The sequence below is a fragment of the Podarcis erhardii genome, assembly GCF_964252035.2.
Source record: "Podarcis erhardii genome assembly, chromosome: 2".
NCBI classification, from domain to species: domain Eukaryota; kingdom Metazoa; phylum Chordata; class Lepidosauria; order Squamata; family Lacertidae; genus Podarcis; species Podarcis erhardii.
In genome coordinates, this window is record NC_138498.1 from 27,720,015 (window position 1) to 27,747,332 (window position 27,318).

The window sequence follows — 27,318 nt, forward strand, 5'->3', positions numbered from 1 at the left end:
GTGTGTGTGTGTGTTTCCTAGCAGGATCAGGAAGAAAGGCCCCGCAATCTAATTCCATTTGCTAAGCTCCGTAACACAAGAAAAACTGAAGCATCAATACCTATGACTCTGTCTGACACATTTACTATTTATGGCATGAACCAGAGCGCTGTGGGCATTAGCATTCCTCCACAGCCCTGCTTCCCATCCACAGTAAGGCATGGTCTGTGGCACATGTATGACTCTTTGTTTCAAAAGCTGGTCTCTGTTTCATTCTCACAGATACCTCCTCCATTGGGGAGCGGGGTGGAAAACCACTTAAGAGTACAATTCCCTTATGGTGGTCTAGAATTGAAGTGGGACATGTGGATAGCTCAGTTGGTTAGAGCGTGGTGCTGATAATGCCAAGGGTGCAGGTTCAATCCCCGGTTGGGAGAGCTGCCTATTCCTGCATTGCAGGGGGTTGGAATAGATATGGCGTTGTCAACCTGGTCCCCACCGCCCACTAGTGGGCATTTTAGAATTCTAGGTGGGCAGTAGGGGGTTTATAATGTTGTACTGTTTTAGTGTTGTTAGCCGCCCTGAGCCCGGCTTCGGCTGGGGAGGGCGGGATATAAATAAAATTTATTATTATTATTATTATTATTATTACTACAGCACAAGCTGAACCTTCCTTCCATTGAGCACTGGCGGGCGGTAAGGAAATTTTACCATCAAGAAAGTGGTCAGTAGGTATAAAAAGGTTGACTACCCCTGGATTAGATGATCCTCAGTTTCCCTTCCGACTCTATGATTCTGTGAAATGCAAATTGGGGTAGATGTGCATGTTTATCCACCATGCAAATGTCTGTGGGGTTTTGAATCGCAAAAGGGCCACTCCTTCACAAGCAAGCCGTGTGTGTGTGGGTGGGTGTGTGGGTGTGTGCGCGCCATATGGTATTAATACACCAGAAATTATAGCTGAACTACTGTTTTGCATGTGTTCACATATGTACATGGTCCCCCCACCCCAATATACACTGAAGTCTTTGGGCATACTGAATTTCTATTTAAAATGCTACAAAACAATACTAAAAAGGTAATAAAATGGCAGCTGGCAGGAAAATGGTTTCAAGCAGTTTAAAAGCAATAAGGAGAAACACTGGAGAAACGTTGTAAGAAAAATACTTGAGGGAAGAAGAGAATTGACAACACCCACAGGGCTGGGGAACCTGTGGCCCTCTATAAGTTTTTGCACAACATTTCTCCATCATCCTGACCCTGACCATTGGAGCTGGGGCTGATGGAAGGTCGAGTCCAACAAAAACTGGAGGGAAGAGTGTTCTCCACTTCTCCTATAATGCCCAGTATGGCCAAGACACAGGCAAAAAGGCTTTGAGAAATCTCTGCTCCCCACTGTGAACATCAACAGATGCTCAACCAGCACTCTCCCTTTATTAAGAACCGCAGCTGCTCACTTGTGTTTTGCATCTGCTTTGGCTTCCATGTAACAGGGCTTAACTAAGGCAACCAGGAAAGAAAGGGGCCACTTTAACACAGGAGCCGAGCCACAGGTGGGAGAGGAATGATGTTAAGTGGGTGGGGTGAAGTAGAGGAGAGCTTCCACCAAAACCTGCAGTACCTGCAAAAGCAAGGGAGGCTGGTCTCTATTAAGGCAAAATTTACTTGCTTACGTAGCACAATTTACATATTGCTCAATTATAAACTAAGCAGTTTATAATAAATATAAAAAACACTAAGATTGAAACACATCAACACAGCTGGATAGGATTGCCTAAACTAGGTCCTACAAGCAGTCTGCACTAACCGGCACTTTTTGCTTCTCAGTCTCAATGTTGCTGCTGTAGAACTCAGCAAGGAGGGTGGTGGGGGCAAAAATAGAATTAGTTGGCTGTGCCTGTTTTTGGCTCTGGCTCTACCTACTGTGGGCATCTTCAGCTTTCACCCTACAAGTCCCAATGGGCACCAGTTACCACTACCTGCAAGCATCTTCTTGACCCCACTGCCGACAACTTCCGTGCTGTTTCTTCACCTACAGTCAAACACACCCTTCTTAAATCTTCATTTCTAGCTCTGGGAACTTCCTCCCTTAGAGCAGGTCAAGTTCTTCCCTTGGCTTTGACCCTTTCCCAAGGACAGAGTGTCCCTGACCCTTCCGCCCTGCTTTTCAATGCTCCTCTCTTTAATGGGTTTCAGACTCGCCAATTAAATTACCAGTCACCAAGGCAGCTGCTCAAGAGAAGCCTTTATTACCTATTCCCTGGCTCTGAGTTAATCCCTTTCGAGTGAGCAGCCACATTATCCAAGCAAGAGGCCCCATCCTCACATAAATGGTTAATTAAATCCTAGTCTGCAGGGTGCCAGCTGGCCACTTTCCCCTCTCAATAACCTCTTGCTAATAATGCTGGTGCTTAATGATGGGGCAGATATTAGAATAGAGGGCTGTGCCCTATAATGTATGGAATTAGCTTTATTAATATAGACCTTTTTTACACCAGTAGGAAGAAGATGGAGGGCTACACAAGTGAAAATACAAGACAGCCAGCTGAGTTGGGCTTTCTCCACACATTGCTTGAGTAAGCAGATGAGTTTTCACTTCTATTTCTGGGAACTTATTTCCTGAGTTTCCCATCTGAGTGTGTGTGGAATTATCAAGAGGGCAACTTCTGCTGCTCACAAAGTATAACCGAACAAGACTATGTCAGAGAAAACTCTCATATGGGCTGGTTCACACATGCACATGATTTCTGTGTATGAATGTATGGATTGATTTCATTGAAACCCCATGTGTCTAAGGAAACACGGATGTTCTACCTGTTCAGTATTTGATGGCTTGTTCACACATGAAAGCTATCCATTAACCTTCTAGAACAGGGGTTCCTAAACTACTCCACAAAACCACCTAATGGATCACTTGAAAATTGCTGGGACTCTGAAGGGACCACTTAATGGTTTTTCTGCCTTTTGTAGAAAATTTCAATGCACTGTGCTAGATGCTGTATGATTTTCAATTGCCTTTTATTACATTTTGAATTAAAACTGAATTCAAATTGTAATACAATAGATAAAAAATAAAAGATGCAACAAAATACACACACACACACACATATATAATGCAATGGATACATGCAGGGCCGGATTTAGGTTTGATGAGGCCCTAAGCTACTGAAGGTAATGCTTTATATGTCCAGCTGTCCTTTGTCAACAACAAATTGTTGCTGTTTTTTGTATTGAATATTTTAGGGAGCAGGCTAGCAGGCGGGGCCCATTACTTACATCATAGGAACCTACACAACGCAAAACACTGTTGCTGTAGGTAGGTTTGATCTTTTATTTTGGAAATGTACATCAAGTGTTTTTTTCCTTTAATTTTTTTGGGGGGCCCCAAGAGAGCGGGGCCCTAAGCTATAGCTTGTTTAGCTTATACATAAAATGGGCACTGGACGCATGGAACAAGAAATTGAGGGAATTTACTGAGGGATTTGTGTGTGTAGGTAGGATTGGTTGCAAAAAGCAAGTCATCTGTTTAAGGAGGGCTGGGAGGGAATAGGCTGACAAGGCTTGTGCTCAAAGCTTTCCACAGATGACCCAAATCCCTCATTTCCTGTTCTGCCCCTTCACCCTTTCTCTCCAAACCTCCCCCTGCCTATTTACTCACAAGCAATCCCGCCCGCCAAAACTAATGGTAGAGGTGCAGAAAGTCGCAGCCTCGGCTCGGCAGCTTCTTGCAAGCAAAGCTCGCGGATCCGCAGCCTGGCTTTGACCTTACCTGGTGGCCTCGACGATGCCAGCCGTCCAGGATGGCTGTTGAAGGAAAACAAGAGACTTCTGCTTCAAACGGGGAGGGCGCGGAAGTATTTCAGTGGAGGGGTGGGGGGCAAAGGAAACTTGGAAGGCATTAAGAGGGGCTCGGCAGCAGTTGAGGGAGGGCGGGAAAGGGAAAGCAGCCCGGACCAAGCAAGCGCTCGCCTGGCGCGCCGTGACTGGAAAAGACCCTTGGCACGCAGACGCAAACATGGAGGAGAAAGCGCGGGAAAGGCTGCCAGAAAGTGGCGTCCTTCTCGACGAGCTCGCTAGCTCCCTGCCTCTTGTGGCTATTGCAGCTGAAAGGCCCCGAAGGAGCTAAGGGGGGTTGCACTGGTAGCAGCTGAGGAGGGAGGCCGGACGAGAAGCTCCCCTCTCCCGCCTCAACGAAGCCCAAGCTTCTTAGGAGGGAGCTGTTGCTGCTGCTCTTTCGAGGACCAAGAGCAGCAGAAAGCTCGTGGATGACCACCGGTGCTCCAAGGAATTGGGGAACCTCTGCTGTAGAGATCAAGCCATGACTCGCAGTGCCAGATTTACGTTTAAGCTAAACAAGCTATAGCTTAGGGCCCCACTCTCTTGGGGCCCCCCCAAAAATTTAAAGGGAAAAAAACCCCTGGATGTACATTTCCCAAATATAAGATAAAAAAACAAATAAAATAAAACCTACAAACAGCAACAGTGTTTTGTGTTGTGTAGGCTCCTATGACGTAAGACATGGGCCCTGCCTGCTCCCTAAAATATCACTGGTTTGCTCATTTCTATATACAGTGGTACTTTAGTTCTCAAACTTATGTTATAGCAGGTTTCTAGGCAGTTGTGGCCAAACTTGGCCCTCCAGCTGTTTTGGGACTACAATTCCCATCATCCTTGACTGGTCCTGTTAGCTAGGGATGATGGGAGTTGTAGTCCAAAAACATCAGAGGGCCGAGTTTGGCCACCATTGCCTTAGATACTGAATGACTGCTCCACGGTACAAGTAACCTCATTGAGCATTTCAATTTCAAATATTCTGATTATTTCTACTTTTCATTAAGTATTTTTATTTACTTACTTGATTTAACGGTGGGGCAGCGGTTACACCCATGCACACTTGTGTCTGTTCTCACACACAGAGGTGCAGCATCATCTGTGGCAGAGGAGGGGGGAACTGCCACACTCCAGATGCCATTGGTTTCCAGCTCTCATCAGCCCAAGCTAATGTGACCCCTGGTTGACTACGGCCACTGTGAGAACAGGATACTTAGCAAGATAGGCCTTTAGTCTCATCCAGCATGTCTCTACTTGCTTTCTTATTGTGATGGGAGTTTAAATCCAATGGCATCCAGAGGGCCACAGGTACCTCATCCCTGCTCTCTCTGACTTCTCCTTCATCTTTCCCCAAAATATAATGGCCTGCTTGGCCACAGTCATGACTGTCAGTGTAGTTACTCTCTGATTTCACAGCTGCCAAGATCTCAGGCTTGAACTGGAGGCATTTGACCCTTCAGAAGTTGCCTGACATTCATTTTTTCTTTATCTCCAGCCACTAAAAACTTAACTACAAAGACATTAAAAAGGAAGTTTTCCCACGCTCAAGTGATTCTGCACTACAAGCTGATACTGACATACAGTTACAGTTGCTTAGTAGTCGGAGTACTCTCAGCAACAACTCCAGCTCACTCCTCTTTGGCAGTGGACCAAATGGATGTACTCATCTGGCCCTGTAGTTAACCACCAATCTCTAAAAGAAGACTCTCAGTGGTATGCACATTTTGTGGCTAAGGTGCATTGACTGAAGGATGCTCTCACACACTTTGATAAGGAGTTTTGTACATTGTTTGGTCAATACGTTCCTGTCTTCACAGGAACATATTGGAGCAGGGAACCACTGTACTATCAAACTTGTAATGCCCCTTTTCGTAGAAGGGTCATCTAGACCCCCCCCCCGCAATGCAGGAATCTTTTGCCCAATGTGGGGCTTGAACCCGCAACACTGAGATCAAGAGTTTGCTGCTCTACCGCCTGAGCTATTTTGGTCCAGCTAAGTCTTTACCGGCCCCACACCTGACATTATGTATGATGTCAAGTGTAGGGCAAGTGGGCATGGCCTAATTGGGCCCACAGACTGAAGATTCCCCACTGCTGAGCTACAATATGCAGTGAGCCATGCTAAAATATTTTGACCTTGTTCTCTTGATTTTGAATTCCATTAGCCTTGATCCTTATGTGACCATGTTGGGTCACCAGAATGGCATGGGTCCTTGCCCCATCAGCATTGCTACTTCCCTTTGGTACTTGACAAATGCTCTCCACCCCTTTTAACTGTGAGGGAAATGGATATTCACAGGACTGATAACAGAAGAGTGGTACTAGGAAACTATCCATGAAAAAATACAGATGGTGAATGCGTTTGTTGAAATTTCTCCACAACAGAAGTTGTAACCTTGAGGAAAGATACCTTTGATTCCATGCAATAACTTTACACTCTTTATGGTATATTGGAAATCCACCTGGAAATTATCTCATTAAAACATCAAGGTACTAAGCATGAGTGATAATAAAGTTGGTGGGTGTCATCATCTCTCAGCTCTTTTAGATTTTTAATTGTACAGGGAATTGAGATACGTTGGTTCTGGTGCCTTCTCTAAATATACCCGTCCATGAAAACAAAGCACACATTTGCTTGCAGAAAACAGAACAGATTTAAGGTCCTGTTCTGCTAGCTGTCATGGGGAATTAAGTAATGATCAATATGGATATATGGCTTGTTGCAAGCCATGCATATCCCAGACCTCTCCAAGCTATTGCTTCATATTCTCAGCAGACAACTGCCTTGGTTTGCTTAAAACTCAAGGCTGTATTTTTATTAGTTTTTCCACAGTCCTGAAAGAGACTGTGCAAGTATTGAAATTAGTTCAAAATTAAATTCATCTAGCCCAATGTCTCTGGTAGATGCGCTAAGGAAGGACATGGCAAGTGGTACAGCTCTGTTCAATCAAAGCTTTGAGAAAGCATAGAGAGGTTCAGGGGTGGGCAGACATGAGCTCAGGGAATGGCTGATCTGCCTGTCATTAATACTATTAGTGGTATAAGTATACTGTCATGAGTTTGTTTGACCTTCTTTTGAATTAAGTTAGGCCGCCGACTCCTATGGCATCAAACGACAGCCCAAGGATGCTTCTACCATAATCATCAAACAACTTCATGGCTTGCTCCTTTAGTTGACAGCTCCAACGGTTTGCAACCATTCCTGCTGAAGAGAGTGTACTCCACAAATCAACTGTTAAATCACAACAAGATCACTCTTGTAAGAAGCAGAGTAGAAACAACAAGCAAACAAAACAACCCCACAAACTGTATGATTTGCATTTTGATTCTTTATTAAAAGGACCCTATGTGCCAGGTTCAATTCTTTGTAAACCAGGCTTTGAAAACAATGTGCAAATAAAGGCATGGGGTGAAGGGGTTATAATGGAAATAGCTATATCCCTAGTACTTCCAGGAAAGAAGGTAACCCAACTAGAGCATAATGCTCATATTTTCTTTTTTCCTCTCCCCCCCACCTGGTCAGCCACTGTTCCTGAGCTTGCTGTCTGCTCTATCCTGGCGAGTGGGAACCTGTAGCACTCCAGTGTTGATGGACTACTCAAACTCCCATCATCCCCGATCACTGGGCCATATTGCCTGAGGCCGAAGGGGAGCTGTAGACCAACAACATTTGGAGGGCAACAGGACCCCCAGCCCTGCTCTAGCCCACAACTCTGTTGTGGGGGTTGGGGGAGATGGCCACAGCAGATCTTGGGGCTCAGTAGGCACTCTGTGTGTGTGTGTGTGTGCATGTGTGTATTCTGCTAGGCCAAAAAGAAACAAACATAATTTCCCACCTGCCTCTCCCATAACCCTTGTGCTAAAACAGAATTCGAAAAGATAGCAAAACAAAGAGAGACAGGGAGAGGGATAGACAATCACTTTCAATGCATCACTTCCTCAATACCCTCCACTCTGTTCCCATTCCCTCTCCCCACCTTAAATGTTTGTGTGCTGTGAATGATAATAATAAAAAACCTATATAAAAGGGGAATTGGGGACAAACTCTCCTTTTCTATGGAACTAAGGAGCAAGTTTAGTTTTGATACCAGGAGGAGGAGAGAAAACGCTGCAATGAGGCATCAGTTCAGCCTCTTGAGGTTGTCCATTCTAAAGCCAGTACCAAGGGGCTGTGCAGCATTTATATTATATCAAGTTTATCTCCTTTTCCCTGAACGCCCCCTCAAATTGCACTTAGATTGGATGGGGGCTTCCCCCTTGCCCTCTCCCTGTCCAATGAAGTGAATGGGGAAAAAGGGGAACTGAGAAGAAATCAGGGCGCTGAGAGACTATCCAACCATGTGGGATGGATTCTGCCTCGTGGCTTGGTTTGGCTGCAGGTGCTCAGCTCTCCGACAAAGCCAGGGGGAGAGCGCTTTCCACTGAGCTGATACGGACAGCATCTCTTTCCTGCCAAGTGACAATGCATTGATTCCTTTGAATTTTACAACTTCCACCCAAGGATTCTCAAACGTACTCTCCTATCCTCAAACCAAAATGCATAAAAAGAAACCACACTGTCTCTGGTCAGTGCTTTTCAGCTCGGCTAACTTCTGTTCCAGAGGTGAGTGGAAGAGCAAAGTGGAGGCAAAGCTGGTCTGAACATAGGTGGTGGTCGCCCAGCCTAATCCTCTATAGTCCATTCAAGGTAGCTTCAGAGACTGGGATTCCTCTTCGGCATTTGTTGCCGCTCCCCCAAAGAACCATCATGACATCGCAGTGGGAGGGTCTTCTTGAGTCTGCCTCTCTCTCATTGGCCAGTTGCTAGTTACTGAGAACATGTTCCTATGGACAGCACGCTACTAGGTGCTGCCATTGAGCTCCTTGGAGCACTGGCTGCAGCAGTCCAAGTGGCTCATATTTACAGCTTGTGGAGCCCTAACCCGTTCCCCTCCGAGCTTTGGTTGGTGAACAAAAATCAAAAATCAAAATCAAACCCAGAGAGACTATTCTGAAAAACATCAATTCCCTACTTCTTTGCCTGCCTAGAACGTTGATCTGCAAGAAGGTGGTCTGCAACACCAAACATTGTCTTAGCTTTGGGGCTCCCAATCTTTTACCCTGTTGCCTTTCTTCCTTCCTTCAACTCTAGGCCTGAAAACAGGCACATCTCCTGTCCTGCTCCAGGTGTATGTTTGCAAACAGGTAGTTCCTTTGAAGAGCACTGTGCAATACTAGAAGCAGCAGCAGTCAATGATTCCAAACTCAACTATGACTGATTGTCTCCCACATGATCTTCTCATTGCCTCTGAAAATAATAATAATTCTGGACCCGAAATGTTCTTCATTATTGTTATTATTATTATATCCATTATTTTGTTCTTCTTTATCCATATTTTCTTCTCTTTTTTCTTCTCTCTTTTAGAAATGTCAAACAAAAGAAGAAAACCCAGCAATAGGGGCTCTGGACCCTGGGGCAAGGCTACTGGGGGGTCGGTAAAGGGTGCTCTGCTGGCTGGGAGGGTTGACTGGGGTTTGTGGGGTTGGAGTCCTACTGGGTTTGGGTCGGAAGAGGCTGCCCTGTTGGGTGCTGGTGCTGTTGGACATTGGGCAGTGGTCAGGGTCTCCGGAGTCACTCTCTGTATAACTGTAGGCCTGAGCCCGGGAGATGCCCTTTTGCTGGCGCCTCCATGAGTTGTAATAAGTTGGGTCGCTGATATAATGGTTGACGAAAGAATGGGCTTTCTGTTGGTTCTGATCCACTTCGTACTCACTGTCACTTCCCTGTGGAGGGAAAGGGAAAGAGAAGAGGAGCATTAGAAGAGATCCGTCGGATTACACCCAAGGGTATGGTTACCAGATTTTTTTCAATGAAACCGGGGACCCTTTTTTTTTTTTTTTTTTTTTTTTTTGAGGCTGGGTAGCAACAGGGAGTCAGTAGTGGGGATGGTGAGGCAAAAGACCCTGGGCCCAAGCACACATGCATATTGTATAAAGGTGCAAAGCCCTTCTTTCGCACCCTGTGAAACATAAATGTGCAGAGTTTTTAAAAATCTGGGCAATGGTGCACTGCCCACCCATGACTCCCAATCCTTCCCTGATCTCCTGCCCCCTTTCCCTTTTGTTTTGACAGACTGGGGGAGGCTTGGGAGCCATGGGTGACCGTTGCCCATGAGGGACGCAAGGCGCGCGGTTTCTCTGCCAGGCAAGGTACAAAACCCTTCTTTCCTGTGAAACATAAATGCGTCGAGTTTTTTAAAAACTGGGCAACGGCCGGCCGCCCTCAACTCCCGAGCCTCCCTCAATCAGTCAAAACAAAGGGGGAAGGGGGCAGGAGATCGGCAGCGCCAGACGTCCCCAGTTCCCCTTTGGCAGTGGAACAAACCACATAATATGGGGACTTCCAGTGAGGAAAAACGGCGGATGCCACAGCAGCGAGCAGCTCCTGAAGCCAGCCAGAGCCAACTGCAGTACCAGGCTGGCTCCGGGCTGCTGAGGCTGCCGTTGCCACGTTTCCAGGGGACAGATTTGCAAATCTGGGGACATTCTGGAGACAGAATTTGTCTGGGGACAGATTTGCAAATCCGGGGACATCTGGTAACCCTACCCAAGGGCCCATCTACATAGACTAGCAACTGGTTTTCCCAGTGGGAAGCCTCACAGTATTTTAGTGGATTATGATATATATGGAAGATTTCTAGTTCCATAAGCAAACACAGCCAGAGAAGATGGTTACCTGATGCAATCCACTCTCTCTCCTCAGCATTTTTTTTGGTCTCAAACAGCAGGGATTCATCAACACTATGATTATTACTAATATTATTATCATTAGTAGTAGTATGCCGCCCTATACCCGGTGCTGTGCATGAAAGGCACAGTTGTTTCCTTTTTTGTTATATTAGCTGCAACGTTACCTTAATGGGGAATGAAAAGGGAAATATGAGAGACAGACTTTCCTTCTAATGAGGGGCAGCTCCTTTTAAATTAGATTGCCAGTATACTTCCCTCAACATATCTAAAAGTTATTGACAATTAAATTTAGGAAAGATGAAATTCATCTTGTTTTAACTGATTATAGGGCTGCGTGCGATTAATTTGCAAACAATTTTGATTAAGCTGACTATCCTAAATGAACACATTGCGTTCTGTCATTTGGTTACAGTACTAAGAGGAAACTGCCTTTTTTGCTTTCTGCTTTCTCTTTCCCAGAAATGAGGGGGATATAATCATTGTTCCATGTTTTAGGATTATCTGCAATATAAACAGGCTGTGGATCAATGTGAGGACAGCGGAAAAAGTGGGGAGGAGTGGAAGAGATGAGAGAAGCAGGAACAGTAAGGAAGAACTGGCCCAACGAAAAGGGCAATCTCTAGCTTATTTCTTTTAACAGGAGATAAGTAATGATGCAAATCAATTTAGGAGAGCATCATGGCAGCCGTATTCTTTACAGCAGGCACCCCCAAACTCAGCCCTTTGGGACTACAATTCCCATCATCCCTGACCACTGGTCCTGTTAGCTAGGGATGATGGGAGTTGTAATTCCAAAACAGCTGGAGGGCCGAGTTTGGTGATGCCAACATCTGGAAGGTTTGCCACCTGTGATACATACGGTAACTCTACTGCCAGTCTTAGAGGCTGAAATGAGTCAAATCACGAGGATAACCTGCAGTTAGTTTCTTGGTTCTTTCTTCATCCTCATGCTCCACTTTTAAGACTTCCTTTACACAGCATTTACAGCTCACATCACTCATATAATGGGAAAGTTTCATCATTAAAAATAAATAAATGAGAGGTTTACATGCCCTTTGCTTGACAATTTAAGATTTCAGGAACTCCTGAAATTATGGTGGGCTTTAAAATCCCTAGTGCAGCAACTCAAGCCACTATAGCAACACGTTCTTTTTCTACTTCCAAAAGTAATCGGCCAGTAACCAAGTATTCCATCTATGGGAACATCTGGTTAAAAAAAAAATTGTAGAGGGAAGGAGGTGGGGGGGGGGAACTGGCCAGGACAGGGCAGACTTGGCTCATTTTCCTCCCTTCAACTCTCCCTCTGCTCTCCCTAATTGAATTCAGCTTCTCCATTTGCCGAAGCACAATAGAGACCATTCATGAGAATCCACAGCCTAGCCAGGGAAGAGATCAAGTGGCAGCTTTCGGCTCAGTTCAGCTCTTAGCTGTTCCTCAGAAGTACTCATTCCACCGGTTCAAGGGATGATGGTGGAGGAAGGGGGGACCCACGAGGTGGAGGAAGTTGCTGAGAGAAAGGAAGGGGGCTCCACTAGGCCCATGTGAGGGAAATGAAAGCTGTGTGTTATGGATCTCCGAAGTGGGGGGACGGCAGGAGAAGTATGATGGATCATTGTTTCAGAGACAGGAAGGGTACAATATAAAACAGCAAGGCCAGATGCATACACAGAAAGGATGAAAACTAGGTCTCTGAGCACATCTAGGCCTCAGATGCCCCACCTCTCTACTCTTTTACATGTTCTGTAAACCCAAGTTTCATATATGCTTAACTTTAGGATCACACTTGGACAAAATAGGTGAATTCCAATTCACAGTCACCTTGTATATCAGGCAGGGATGGTGAATTCCAGATGTTCCTGGCCTACAACTCCCATTATCTCATTATTCACATGCCAGCTGGGGCAGATGGGACGTAGAGTACCAAAATCTGGAAGGTTTGCCACCTGTGATACAGTGGGATGCTTTGGGAAACCCAGATATCCCAGGGCCTCATTGACTACCCCCTCCAACATCATGCAGCATTTGCAATACCACAGAATGCCAGGATCTTCATTCACATCAACACATTTACTCTGGGTTAAGAGGCGACTTTCGTTTGCTGGGAAACAGCCCGATTTTAAAGCAGCTCCTCCAGGCACCCCTGAATCTTTCGTTACGACTGCTGGAAGAGCTGCCTGCGAGTCCAGCTACAAATCTCAGATATTAATGAAATCCTTTGCTGGGCTGGACATATGGTACATGGCAGCATTGTGGAAATCTGAGTGCCCAGCATGACAGCTCTGAGGAGCAACTGTTTGCAATGGCCGCTGACAGAGCTACAGAACACCCAGCTGTTCTGCAGCCTTCTGTTGGGCACTGGCTGGGTACAAACCATGCCTCAAGCCCTCTTATGTCAGGGGCCTATGATCAGTCCTGGAGAAATTTGCACCTAGCTGTATTAGCGGCGTGGACACATCGCCATGGCAGCAATTCCTCCACCTGCCTAATTGCACCAAGGGTGCCCCGGCCACTTGGCCAGGCTTCTGTTTCTAAGGAGAGGACAAAGGAGCCATTTTGTTATAGCCTGGCAGGGTTGCCAACTCCTGTCAGCCTCAAAACTGCTAGTGCCTGTTGCTATTGGCAACAGGGCAAGGGGAAGAAAGGCCTGGCTGAAACAAGCTGAATGTGTCCCAGTCCTGACTTTTGGGGGGCAGATGTCTGCCTGCTTCTCCCTTACTAGTACCCAGCTGGTGCCTCTGATCACCACCTCATTCTCCAGAAGGAGGTAGAGGGATCAGACACCAGATTTGCCTCAGGCAGGTTGGCTGTCTAGTAAGTTGAATCAACCAGGACTGAGGACATGGGTAGTTTCTTTGCTCAGAGAATTCACTCTGCACTTTGTCAAGGGGGGGGGGGGGCATACAGTGGTACCTCTGGTTATGTACTTAATTCGTTCTGGAGGTCCATTCTTAACCTGAAACTGTTATTAACCTGAAGCACCACTTTAGCTAACTTTAACTACAGTGGTACCTCAGGTTACATACACTTCAGGTTACATACACTTCAGTTTACAGACTCCGATAACCCAGAAATAGTGCTTCAGGTTAAGTACTTTGCTTCAGGATGAGAACAGAAATCGTGCTCCGAATTAAGTACTTAACCCGAGGTACCACTGTATTTCTGGGTTAGCGGAGTCTGTAACCTGAAGCGTATGTAACCCGAGGTACCACTGTACTTTCCTTCCTGCTTTGCAAAACTCCTCCAGGACTCACAGTCACAAACTTGAAGAGAAGAGGGTAAGCAGAGCACACTGGTAAAGGCCTGGGTATTGTGGAAACAGCAGGCTTTAAAAAACAAGCAAAACCTTTTTAATAGGGTGCTCCTACTTCACCCCACTGACAGGACAACAACCCCCCATGTAAATCTCAAGATAGGAGCCTGACTTGCATTTGTTTGTGGCCCATAAATTCTTTTAACTGCCCTCTCTGAACCCCCCCCGCAATGTCCCCTTCCCACCCACCTGTGTCACTGTCATAGAGAAATAAATTGCATCTTTTAATTTGGATTTGGTATCACCACCACGCACACAAGTGTGGCAGCTGCCAGCTCTTGAAATGGGAAACTCTAATATCTTTTCAAGGCCTGGGGTAGAGCCCTGTGGTTGGAAATAACTGTGGTGGATCCCAGCCCAACAGCTATCAAGTTTGCAAAAACAAGGAAGGAGAAGAAAACCATCCTTGCCGCTTGTTTTTCCGATGATTGGCACCAGAAAAAGAAAAGGCTGGTTTTTGTTGGTCCATTGTAAATCCTAGTGTACATGGGACCCACTCTAGCAAATTTTCTGTGTCCCACCTAGCTTTCTTAGAACTCATTTCTCCACCTCCCCCGGTCCCTTTCCCCCCATTTTTCTGAGAAACTGTTTCTGATCTGGAACCCATGCTACTTCTAGCAGCAAATGTAATCAGAATCTTGCCATTTCTGACAGCTCCGTGAAGTGAAAGATCTTGTACAGGGGCCTCCTGTGGACAAAGCGACCTGACAATGTTGTTTTGTCACATGGCAGCATCTCTTGTGCTGTGCGCACTTCTTGCAAAGCCCATGTTTTCTCAGTGATTCTGGCTCTGTGTTCACCATATATTTAAAGTGGATTCTACGCATACGATTTCCCCAAATAATCCTGGGAGCTGTAGTTTGTTAAGGAGGCTGGGGAACTGTAGATCTCTGAGGGGGTTAACTACATTTTCGTAGGATTCTTTGGGGTAAGCCATGTGCTTTAAATGTATGGCATACACATACAGGAAGTTGGAGCCCTTCTAAACCTCTCACCATTCCAGTAAGTCTTGGTCTATGCTGGAGGGGGCTCCATACCTGTCTGACACTGTATTGTTTTTAATATTCGGTTGGAAGCTGCCCAGAGTGCTGGGGAAACCCAGCCAGATGTGCGGGGTATAAATTATTATTATTATTATTATTATTATTATTATTATTATTATTATTATTCTCTCTGCAGCTGCAGTCCCTCAACAACCTTAGTACTCCTCGATCTAGTTCAACCAAAAATGTCTCCACTGCCAGCCTTTCCGTTTGGCTCACCTGCGAGTCAGAGATTTCCGAGGGCTTCTCCGTGAGGCTGCTGCTCTCTGCTGGGATGAGGTCGTTGTATTTGGTGACGTCCTCATCTGAGTAGTGCAGGGAGCCGGGGCTGGGTCTTGGCGGGGACCTCGGGAGAGACATGGAAGCTCTGAGATTCCGTTCAAAAAGGGAAAGTGTTTAGTGCAGGAGAGCAGAACTGCCCTTCCCAAATTTGGTCCCTCTCCCCACACCAAATCCTTTCTGCGACTGTACGGGCACAGCCTCTGGTACCTTGTGTAGATTCCGTTCTTCCTGCAGAAGGAATTTTTCACGGACAGTCGCCGGTTGTTCAGCTCCAGAGCAGGAAAGCTGCTCTCGTCCAGGCTAACCATCTCACCGTGGCCAAGGGCATTTGACTTGGAGTTGCTTCCTAGGGGTGAGGGGGAAGCCAAGGGGACAGAAGATGTCATCATCTTAGGATTCCTTAGCGGCTAAGAGACAGCGGCCAAATTCTCGCCCCAGAGAGAACAAAGCTCAATGGCTTGTTTCAAGCTTCCTGACTTTATTTAGGGGGTGCCATTCAAGGATTTAAAAATGATGGTGTGGAAATGAAAAGGGGGCACAAAAATCCTTTGGATGAGTAAGTGGTGTGGCATGCCCAGCTTCCACCTCTATAAACTGCTAGGTACAGCCTTTTGAGGCTATGCCAAGTACATCAAAGGCACAGGTTATTAGGTGTTCCTGTAAGGGTAATTTTAGGGGAGCAAAGCTTACTCTCCCACATTGTGTACACACACACACACACACACACACACACACACACACACACTTTAAGCACATCTTGTACTGTACCTCTGGGAAAATCCACATACTGTTCCTTGACTATCTTCCTCTTTGAGATCTTCCGTGGGAACAGTACAGGAGCTAAAGTGAGTTAAGAATTTGCTTGAACTGAAGAAGCAGTTCATATGCTCTTGGTTTCAAGCGCTGAGAAGAGCTTTCTAAGAGGTTAGTTGCAGAGAGGCTGCAGAGCAGAGGGGAAGCACCCTCTGGGCCTGGGCCTTTGGCCAGGAGACCAAGGGCTGCTGGGTGGCTCCCCCCCCTTGCCTCCCTGGAAGAACATCATGGAAACAGGAATCCATGGCTCCATCCATCAGCCAGAGAAGAAGCCTCTAGCAAGAGCTTGCTGCATCCCTCCCTGCCAGAATGAACACATGTAAGAACTTTGTAGCCAAGAACTTGTGCCTGTGTTTGTTTTACCCTTCCTCCCTCCTCAATCGCCTTTCCTTTCCTGAGCTTGAGTGCAGGGAGCATCTTACTGTAAGCTGATGTGACAGCCTTTTTCAGCTGAAGAGCAGGGTTAAAATAAAGAAATAAATGCATTCTTCCCACCCAAGCAAAAGAGCAAAAGTCACTTTCTGCCTTTGCCACATACCCTCCCAGTCCTCTCTGAAGGCCTCTGGGGTGGGACCATAGGTGGGCAGAGATAATAGCTCAGTGGAAAAGCTTATGCTTTGCATGCATAACTTCCCAGGTTCAATTCCTGGCAACTCCTGACAACAAGGGCTAAAATGCTCCAGCCTGTGACCTCAGAGAGCCCCTGCCAGTCAAGAGTAGATGATATTTTGGACCAGCGTGTTAAAAATGACTTTGTATATCTCTAAGGTTGTAGATTAAGGGCCAATTCAAAACATCAGTTTTTCTACTTAGTTCTTCAAGGTTGTGGGGGGGGGGGAGCGGGGGACCCCTTGTGAGCACCATATTGCATGAAAATGGTTTTTGCCACATGCAGATGTGTTTGAAAACTGCTACACGCGTGATGACGCAGAAGCTTCTTTCCCTGCAGCTGTGTGCACCTACACAAGGAAAGTGACTTGCAAACAATTGTTGCAAGCCATTGTTCCCAAAGATGCCACCCCACACAAACTCACTTCTCCCATCCATTTCGCTTATTTAAGAGGAAAGCTCAGCTTTTCCTCACAATTAGAGCAAAGCAAACACAGTCGTGTTCTCTTGCCTTGGTGACCTCTGCAGTTGCCTCTGGCGGTGGCTGGGACACGAAGCCATTTATTTTAAGTGTCAGCTTTGACAGGGACGCGGACTTATAAAAAATATTGGGGGGGCCCGGGAAAGCTCATGAATAATAAATAAGCTCATGAATATGCAAATAAAGTGGCGCCGCCTCCTCGTGAGCGAATAGGGGAGAGCGTGCTGCGCCTATTAATCAGCTCCAAAGGAAATTGGGTGGAGCTTTTGCTCGGGAGGGAGGGCAGGAGGCATGCAGCCCGCCCCTCCCTGTGCATTTTGGGCTGGGGGAGGGGCGGCGATGGCGCTCTGCTGGAGGGGCGCCGGAGATTATTGGGGGGGCGGAGCCCCCCCAAACGAATTTTTGAGGGGGCTCGGGCCCCCTCAAGCCCCATGGAGTCGGCGCCTATGAGCTTGGAGTGGCGTCAACAAGGTCACTGACTCCACCCCACCCCCAACATACCACAAGCAGGCACTAGAGAGGGGGATTCTTAGGGTAAGTCCCAGCCAGCTGAAGAACAGTTAAAGCTAGGTTTTGCATTTAAGATTCCCTCACCCTGCTCAAGTGACTGAGAGAGCTGGTTCAATTTTAATTGGGTAATTGGAATTCAGGAGTCTTAGCTTAGATTGGGGTAGTTGGTGATGTGATGCCCTCCAGATGTTGTTGGACTCTAGTTCTCATAATCCCTGGGCTTTGGTCATGCTAGCTGGGATAGTGACCAGGGCATGCAAGGAGAACAAAAGAATATAACATCCAAGAAGAGTGGGTGGAAATTCTCATAGGTGGGCCATTGGCTTGGGGAAGAGGTTTGTAGCTAGGATGCTGCAGGCAGGAGTATCATCTCCTGGTTGGTGCTAAGAAGGCCACAAGGAGCAAATGTAAGGTTGTTGGACCAGTGGAATGTACGGTGTCGCTTCCTGCTACATACTCACTAATGTGCTCCACATGGGATACAGCTTCAAAGCTGCTATTGAAATCTCTCCACCGTGTTTGTATTCAATACTCTCAAAGGAAGGAGCCTTAATTAGGGGGAAAGGACATCTCAATACGATGTTGTTAGCACCCACCTGAGTCTGACTTCTTGGCATACTTCTTGCTCTGCCCTCGGATGATGAGGACAAAGACCAGCAGGAGGATGAAGATGAGTCCCACCAGAGCAATGACCACCAGGAACCACCACTCCTCATAGAAAGGATTGGCTTTCTGGGCTGCAAGACAGCAGGCAGCACGGAGCAATCAGACACCCTTTCCCTGAAAGGCCACCCACACACATTGTTTCCTATAGCCTATGCTCAGGGCTTAGTGACCCTGACCTGAGCGAGTGTTCGACTTTCACCTCTGTTACCTGAAACCGATGGGGAGGGAGAGCTGGGTGTCCCATAGCCATAGTCATTGACAGCAATGACCCGGAAGTCGTAGCTGACACCTTGCTTCAATATGTCCATGCTGAAGGTGTATGAGGTCACTTCCTTGGGAATGTCTTTGATGAGAATGTCCCAGAGCCCCTCATCTAGAAGAGAGAGAGAAAAAAAACCAAGTGAATTCGCAACAGGAAATGCATGTGTGTGTCTATGCACCTATAAACTCATTGCAAACACACACACACACACACACACACACACACACACACACACACACAAAACGCAAGCATGGGGAAATAATTCATAACCACTGCCCTGGGAAGTGAATGAGGGGACCTATAATGCTGAATATATACCGAAAACCCTTGTTTCCTCTCCCTAAAAATGACAATAATTGATACAACTGATTTCCAGACATTTGCAAAGTTCACATAATTATTTGCTATGTTAGCATGATGTACATGCCAGTGATCCTTAATTTTTTATACGTTTGAATAAAGAATGGTCAAATGAAGCTCAAGCTGCTCATACAAAATCTATTTGCAGACATTTGACTGCATGTATAAGGTTATTAAGTAATGCAGAAGAAACTCCAGCTCTGAAGAGACTGACTGACGGAATAAGGGGTTCTGAAAATGTCCTTGTTCTTTAAAAGGTATGCCGGGTACATAACTGTCCAGGAAGCTTCGGCTTTAATTAGTTCTACATATCTGATGATGGAGCCAACCCAGAAGGTGGGCTAAATTGACTCTTGAGACATTATAATCCCTAAGGCTCTCTGATTCAGAGAGGAGTGGCAAAGACATATTGCTGAACAGTATGCTCAAGACAGCAGCAGGTCACAGTGGTGGAGGACTCTTGGGTAGACCTGAAGCCCGTGTAGTCCTAAAGGAAAGACCAGCCTTGTCAGTAATAGCATTAACATCATTGAATGAGCTAAAATATTTTTGGAACCTTTAATTGAGGGGTGTGTGTCACAAAATACCTTGCATTTGTGGCACATCATGGTAATCAGGCAGAAATAGGCATCAAAATAACATGTAGACCAAGGCTATATTGCCAGCATCCAAGCTGGCAAAGAACAGGTGAAGACAAAGCAGTCTCTACGTGCCCCATGACTCTAAGAAGAACAATGGGAGAAGCCCACAGGAAGGCTAACAGAGGGGTTATGAGGTTTTTCTGTGCACATTGTGGCCAAATAAAATGTCCTTACTTGCTTCATACGACTGTGGGCTTCTTGGGTTGATCTGAATTACTACAGACACTCTCAACCTGACCCACCATCCCCGCCCCGGAAATGCCATTGTGAGTCACTGCCTCCCTCCTCAAGGCAGGAGATTCTGCTCCTGCACTGTCTGAACCAGGAGTAGCTTGATTGACCCTGTTAACACTCGCTGCAGAGATGGTGCAGAATGGTCTTTCCTAAAGGCATATGGTGACTTGGAGGAGACTAGGTCAGGTTGGTAATTCATCCAAAGAGATAATGGGCGGCTTCCTCAGTGGGTGGGTACTTTGGGTTCGCAGAACATTTATTTCTCACCGCACATTTAACAGCTCTTTTGTGCCACATTAGCATACTGTACTCAGCATGCAGTTTGGCAATTACTTAATTAGGACATCTCTGGGTCCTAACACCGTTCGATGTAGCCTAATAGCTACAAGGGACTGGATAGCCAAGCTCTCACATCCCAGTGTGCAAACCTCAGGTGAGTCGGGTCTCCCAACTGTATGTGTCCATTTCCTCGCTTGTCCAAGAGCGGATTACAACCTGCTTCACTCAATGCAGGCAGATTGCTTGCTTCTAACGTGTAAGCTCCTTTAGGGATTGGAGAGTCTCCATCCCCAAGAGGAAGCTTGTGGCTCATGAAACATTCTGCCTGCTCCCGTCTCCCTCTGGGGAATGGAGAGGATGATTGATGGACCTGCAGCCCAAGAGCAGGGCAGATGCAAGGGGATAAATCACTCCTGTGCTTTGAAATGGACTCTGGCTTGCTTTTTAATGAGGCTGCTGTGAGTAAAAGGGAGAGAGGACAGGGAAGAGCAGATGGCGTGGCACGGGGCTTGTTAATTGCCACGAAGGCTCGTGCTGAAAGACTCGTGCTGCTACCCTGCAGTGCTCTTTGAGTTCTACCTTGCTAGGTGACATCCATTCCAGGCACCATCAGATGCGGCCAGGACAGGTGAATGTCTTATGGATGCTAAATCAACTGGCAGGCAGGTGCCCTGCATTTCTTGGCTGTACTCATGGGGGAAACACCAGCTATGGTCTCCAAAGGCAGGTGGTTCTTACTCTCACAATCCCCCAGTGCAACACTTTTCCCTCTGCACCACGGCACCTTCCTTCCCTTTCCAAGCTACAACTGGATCAGCCATAGCTGTCAACGTTTCCCTTTTTTAAAGGGAAATTCCCTTATTCCAAATAGGATTCCTCGCAAGAAAAGGGAAAAGTTGACAGCTATGGCTGATCCAGTTGTAGCTTGGAAAGGGAAGGAAGGTGCCGTGGTGCAGAGGGAAAATATACAATATACGCCAGAATAATAAAGAGAAAATGGGTGGCATTCAACTAAGGCTTACTCAGAGAAGACCCAGTGAAATCAATGGACCTAACTTAGTCATGGTCATTAGTTTCAATGGGTCTGCACTGAATAAGACTTAGTTGGATACCACCTGATGCCTCTGAACATTTGCAGAGCACAGTTACCAGTGGGTAAGCACAACCTCTTGGTTATCTGGGACCAGGAGAGAGAACTTACATAACAGAAGCGCTGACTTTCGGGCAGGCTGATGCTTTGGGCACATTTTCGTTTGGAAACGAAGCCTCGTCTTTTGGGATCATGATCCCAAAAGGCCCACAGGACAGAAGCAGCCATATCAGGAACTGCTCTTAAAGTTCCAACTTTAGGACTGCTAATGGCTGAGTCAGCCAAGGGGGATGTGGACTGAGCGCAGAGCTGGTACCTGAAGGACGCGCCTCAATCACGTATCTGGTGATAGGACCTTTCCCAGGGTCACCGCTTGACCAGTGGATTGTGATAGCTGAGCCGTACCTGGAGATGAAGGGCTCACCTGGAGGACCTGGAGCACCTGGGAACAAAGAAAGACATTTTCAGTACAGAAATCGTGCTGCGAAACTGTGGAGCAAGTAACCAAGGAATCATTTCTTTCCTTTTTTCCCTGCTAAATACAAGCCCTAGGCAAGAAAAACTGCTAATCACATCTAACAATGTCCATTCCCCAAAGGGTGGGTTTGTAGATGCTTTCAGCAGAGGTCCAGTTTGTTGATTTCATGTGGCTTTAAATAGTACCTCACTTTTTTGGGGGGTACATCATTAGTACATCACCGATCAACCAGGATAGTTGCTCCCTGGAGAAACTCTAGAGTTCAATTCACAATACTGTGCAAGATCTATATATAAGTATATGAAGTGGCAGATAAAGAAGGTTTTCCCTGCCCCCGGCTCTTAGTTTACCTTCTCCTGGCCCAGTGGTGATGTTGGCTTCTACTTCCGGTCCGTAGGTAAAAGTCTTGGCTCGGATTCGGAACCGGTAAGTGACTCCTTCTGCTAGATCTTTGACTTTCAACCATAGGGGACTGTTTCCCTTCACATCCACTGTTACAATCTTGCTCACACCTGCAGGGGAGAGAGGCAGAATTCAGGGATTAGGCACGCAACCCCATCAATGGCCATTTGCAGCCACAGAACCTTCCCTGCAGCTAAGTTGCTGCAATTTATCAAATCCAAACTCTCTTAGGCTTAGTTCCTAGTTTCTTACAGCTTACATTATTGCTTATTCCTTCCAGCACAGATAAATACCTTAATATGCTGGGTATTTTATATGGGTCTATGTTGCTGTTTTTACAGGATAAGGAATGGCACCTAATACTATGGAATGGTTTCATTGCATTTATTAATGCTCGATCCTTAGGTTAGAGGCACTTCAGATGCATGCATGGATGTGGAAGGATTTATTTGGTCAGTTAATAATGTTTCAGCATTAACTGTGATTATGTTCTGACATTAGTAGTGTGTGGGATTGTGAAACCAAGCATTCCTTTATATTAGTTGGAAATTCTTTGCGAAAACTTATGGCCTAGTTATTAATTTGTTTTTGTTGATCAGATTATTATATATATGGAATGGCATATGACCTTATGGGGCAGTACAAGACAGTATGGCCATTTGAGCCTGGGACCTATTTTTCTAATTATTATTTTTATTATTTTAAATAATGATTTTTTTTCAGGAAAGGGAAGTGGTAGAAAAATGGTGATACCAGAAAGCTCATTTTTAAGCAAGAGGGGGATAGAACATATGCTTGAATATTATCACTGAATTTCACACTGGAATATTGAATACACAGTGCTTGATAATCACACATTCCGGAAACCGTTTTTTTAGCACTGGCAATCCAAGAATTAAAGAAAGGCATTTGAGCATGTGCAGAATGCCTTTCCATTACTACTGAGTATGCACAGCTGACCTACACGTCTCAGATTAGGAAACAGAATTTGAAGATAAAAAGTGTCTGGGGTTACAGTTAGTTTTTGGAAATTAAGTTCTAATGATCATGATTCGTTGTACTGTCTGTCCACAAAATAAAAAAAACACTTGTCCTCTATACTGCTGTGGCAACCCAAAAATAAAAATGGTCTTGAGCTGTGAATAGATGTCTAGGCTAAACATGCTAGTTTTTTATTTATTCTATGGCTACATGCCACTAACTGCTCCATTTGAAACAATGCCAACAAAAGCCCTAGAATAAATAGCATATTAGTTGCTTTGTATTGGGAAAGGGTTCGCAACAAGATTGCCATTAAATTCAAATACCTTGAGACACTGGACTTTTCACATATTCCCAGATAAAAACTGTCACGATTCGAAACATGAGACAGACTTGTTTTTATCAGTCTTGCTTGTTTTAATCAATTCACTGCTTCAAACACACAACTGACTCACTAATTCATGTACATTCATAAACCTTCACATGCACACACACACACACACACGCCGGACCCTGTTCTCAAAGCCCCTCACCATCCACAGGCATGCAAGGTTCATAGATGAGTCGGTAGCCCTCCAGGATTCCATTAGGGAAAATTGGTGGCTCCCAGGAGACGTTCACGGAGGTGGTGGTGAGCTCACTAAATTTGATGGAGCCTGGTGAGCTGGGGGCTGCGAGGAAAGAAAAGGAAGGAGTTAGAAGTTATGGGCGATGTTAGGCTTTCCCGTCAACAACATGGCCTTGTGGATGGAGGTGGTCTAGCTATCCACCACTAATCTCCAGAAGGAAGGACAATCCATTGAAAGAAATCCTATCAGTCCTTGAATACGGGTGACCTTTTGCACAGCCAGTGAAGGAAAACAAGACAGAACAATGGCAGGACAGGAAGCAGAGATATCTGGTCTAAGAGCAGCTGGGGAAGGGGACAACATGGGTTAAGTACTTAAAAACCCAGAAGAGGTGACGGTAACCCCCACTCAACCAAGAATTTACTGGAGGGTCATGGGCCAGTGACGGTGGCTCTTCATCACATCTGTCAAACGGGAATATACCAGGGCCAAAACAGATGTTGAAAGGGAAACAAGAGCCCAACATTGTGTTTCCCTCACAATGGCAATACATGGGCTGGGGATGGGACATTTACTAGGGAGAACCAGCAAATAATAATTTAAAATTGTATACCACCCTATACTCTCAGGTCTCGGGTACTTAAGCCTTTCCTACCCACAGATTATCCCTTATAAATACCATCCACTAGCTGATTTTAACTTCCTCCAGCCAAGCTTCAATAGCAGAAGTTAGAAAAATACGGAATAACAGATACAATTTTGCTTAAAATATATATTGGAAGTGCAGTGTAAGCGATGGAAGTCAATCAATTAAATTTTATTATTGAGATATTTGTAGAATAAACTTGGAAGAAATTCTTCCAATTTTTCTTCTTCTTCCAATTTTTTTTCTTATTTTTTCTTTTTTCTTTTCTTCCTTTTTTTGTTTGTTTTTTATATATGTGTGCTTATCTGAAATATATATGTATATATGTATTTGCAGTATTTTGCTTGTATTTTGTAATAGTTATGTTAAATAAAATTTAATTAAAAAATAGAAGAGTGTGTGTGTGTGTGTGTGTGTGTAACTATTGTGAAAATGGTTGCAGGAAGGACTGGGAAGAACTTTGCACAGTAGAATTTAGCAATGATGCCAATGATTGCAAAACACTTTGCACACCCATTGTTTATAGAACAGATTTAAAAGGAATGTATACCCAACTATCCCTCAAGAACACAAGAAGACTCTTGATGTATCAGACCAAAGGCCCATCTATAGTGCAGTATCCTGCCCTCACAATGGCCAATCAGGTGCTTATGGGAAAGCTGCAAGCAGTTCCTGAGAGCGAGAGATCTCTCCCCATTTAAGAGTCCCAGCCAAATGCTGCCTCCCCTTTGTGAATCCTAGGGAGGAAAAGCAGCTCAACCTTTGGGTACCTCATAGTTTTAAAAGGCAACCACATCAGGGCAGAATCTCTCTTTCAGGTTCATGGTGGTGATGAGAATGAAACCTACAGACAGGCCACCCCATAGAACGGTTAAAATTTAGTTTTAAGGTGGCAAAGTATGGAATGTAGGAGGGGAGAACGGACGATGTGATTAAGGGAGCTGCGGAGGCCAGAAAAGGGAAAAGTGGAGCCTGAGGAAGACTGAAAACGGAGGAGACTGTGGATTGGGAAGCCAAAGGTGGGCAAAGAAAAGTGCAGAAGGCTGAAATAATGTTTAACTAGGCCAAAGTTTCGAAAAAATAAAGGGATCGTGGCGCCACCTTGCTGGACCCGCTCCTGAAATCACAGCGTTCACCTCACCACCACAGGTTGGGAGAGAACATCTGAGAAGGGGAAACCTACATGCATAGAAATTGCATGTGCATTGCCTTCCAAAGCAGCAAGGGGCTGCCTTCAAGGCCAGCTTTAGTGGCAGTGAGACTCCACAAAACTCCCCCAGCAAGCCTATTAAACGTAATAGAGTTTTCCATAGCTGTAACTCACAGAAGGAAGGAAGCAAGCATGCAGAAAACCAAGAAATCCCAGGAAGGAAGCTGATCTCCTCAGATTTCTAATTTTCTAGGAAGTTGTTAACTACTTTTGAAACCATGCTCACGGTTTTAATCTGTCCAGGGCCAAACAATTCTCGCAAGCTGGCTCTGAAAATGTAGTAGGGACAGGGCTCTATAGCATGTCTATTGTTTGATAATAAAGCTTCTTCCACAACATCACAAAATATTGCGGGAAGACACTCCCAATGAAAATTTATGTTGCTATACATCTTAGATGGCTTTTTTTGGGTATATATTTTGATTTTATTTCTTTTGGCATATGGATGTTTTAAGATGGTCTATATCTAATAAAGGTTTGTAGAAAGAAATAAAGATAACAAATCTATGCAGGTGGAATTGGGCTAGGGCTATTGTTTCCCGACCCCGTGCTCTGCTGCTTGTTTCCTTGACAACCAAGGCATTTCACATGTCTGGATTATTTTGGGAAACTGTTACTGCTTTGGCAGTAACACTGTGGCACTAGTGTGAAAGCATGAATGAAAGAAATAAGAAAACATCTCATAATGCTAGTTTAGAGAGTACAGTGGTGCCCCACAAGACGAATGCCTCGCAAGACGGAAAACCCGCTAGATGAAAGGGTTTTCCGTTTTGGAGGCGCTTCGCAAAACGAATTACCCTATGGGCTTGCTTCGCAAGACGAAATGTCTTGCGAGTTCCTGTGGGTTCCCCCCCCTTTCCCCCCTTTTCCTAAGCCGCTAAGCCGCTTATCAGTTGATCCGCTAAAAGCCGCTAAACCGCTAATAGCGCTAATCCGCTAAGCTGTCAATGGGCTTGCTTCGCAAGACGAAAAAAACCGCTATATGAAGAGCCTCACGGAACGGATTAATTTTGTCTTGTGAGGCACCACTGTGGTTCATGAGCCTGATCCTCAGAAAATCAAATTATTTTTTTAAAGGGTTTAATATATATATAGTTAATGCTATTATTACGCTTGCGGGATTCCCAAGACTGCTTAGCAGCAGTTCACTCCTTTGTGCTGAACAAGCAACTGCTCTTCATTTTCAGTTTTCTGTATCTTAGCTGGAACTGACAACCACCTTGTCAAGATGAGGGAGGAGGAGGAGTTTTATAAAAACTGCAAAAGAAATAAAGTTAGGCTAAATGATCCAGGTGGCTTAAGCAAGTAAGCCAAGCCATGGTTTTCATTGGAAGTGTGGCTGCACCTAGAAATCTTCTTGTCCAGCATCCCGTTGTTACTGGGGCCAACAAGGTCTTCTAGCAAAACAGACATCCTGGTCTGTATCCTCCATATCTTTTCAAATATATTATTAGACCTAAACAAAATAATTCCCGACTGTTTTCCTAACTTCTTCCTTTTCTTAAGATCACACACCCCAAGCTATTATATATTCCTGGGGGGAAATCTACCTAGACTTGTAAAGCAGTCTTCCTCAACCTTTTCCCCGGCAGAAGTTTTAGACTTTAATTCACATCAGCCCCAGGTAGCATAGTCAATGGTCTGGGAAAAGGGGAGTTGTAATCCCACAACTTCTGGGACTCAGCTACATTGGCAAAGAAAAAGCACTTTAGATGCATTGTATATGCATTACAACACTGTGACACCAGATGGCGCTGTGGAGTTCAGTTTTTGCCAACCTGATTTCTCATACAAAGTTTATAACGCGTTTAACTGAAATGCTTCTTTGATGTGTCTAGATCAAGCCCTGGAGGGCCCCTGGTTGGGGAAGACTACTCTAAGATATCTGTATATTTCCCTTCCTGGAGCAAATA

At 45.5% G+C, this 27,318-nt stretch overlaps 2 protein-coding genes across 11 annotated transcripts in view; both read right to left on the reverse strand.

Moving 5' to 3' along the window:
- The window catches only part of CDC42EP4 (CDC42 effector protein 4), a 46,255-nt gene extending 42,138 nt beyond the window's left edge, over positions 1-4,117 (reverse strand). The window contains exon 1 of the mRNA XM_081849896.1: positions 3,749-4,117. The gene's annotated coding sequence lies outside the window, so the exon portion shown is untranslated. The remainder of the gene's footprint in view (positions 1-3,748) is intronic.
- A 3,004-nt stretch (positions 4,118-7,121) lies between these two features.
- Positions 7,122-27,318, reverse strand: part of SDK2 (sidekick cell adhesion molecule 2) — a 338,404-nt gene continuing 318,207 nt past the window's right edge. For 5 of the 10 annotated variants that reach the window (XM_081849481.1, XM_081849483.1, XM_081849479.1 and 2 more), the window contains 9 exons: positions 23,514-23,651; positions 21,948-22,109; positions 21,436-21,561; positions 18,462-18,626; positions 18,184-18,324; positions 15,943-16,014; positions 15,382-15,520; positions 15,112-15,259; positions 7,122-9,573 (listed from right to left, as the gene is read on the reverse strand). In XM_081849481.1, coding sequence (XP_081705607.1) covers positions 9,220-9,573; positions 15,112-15,259; positions 15,382-15,520; positions 15,943-16,014; positions 18,184-18,324; positions 18,462-18,626; positions 21,436-21,561; positions 21,948-22,109; positions 23,514-23,651 — 1,445 coding nt within the window. In that variant the 3' untranslated portion in view covers positions 7,122-9,219. The remainder of the gene's footprint in view (positions 9,574-15,111; positions 15,260-15,381; positions 15,521-15,942; positions 16,015-18,183; positions 18,325-18,461; positions 18,627-21,435; positions 21,562-21,947; positions 22,110-23,513; positions 23,652-27,318) is intronic. The other 5 variants (XM_081849488.1, XM_081849487.1, XM_081849486.1 and 2 more) reach the window with 3 other exon arrangements.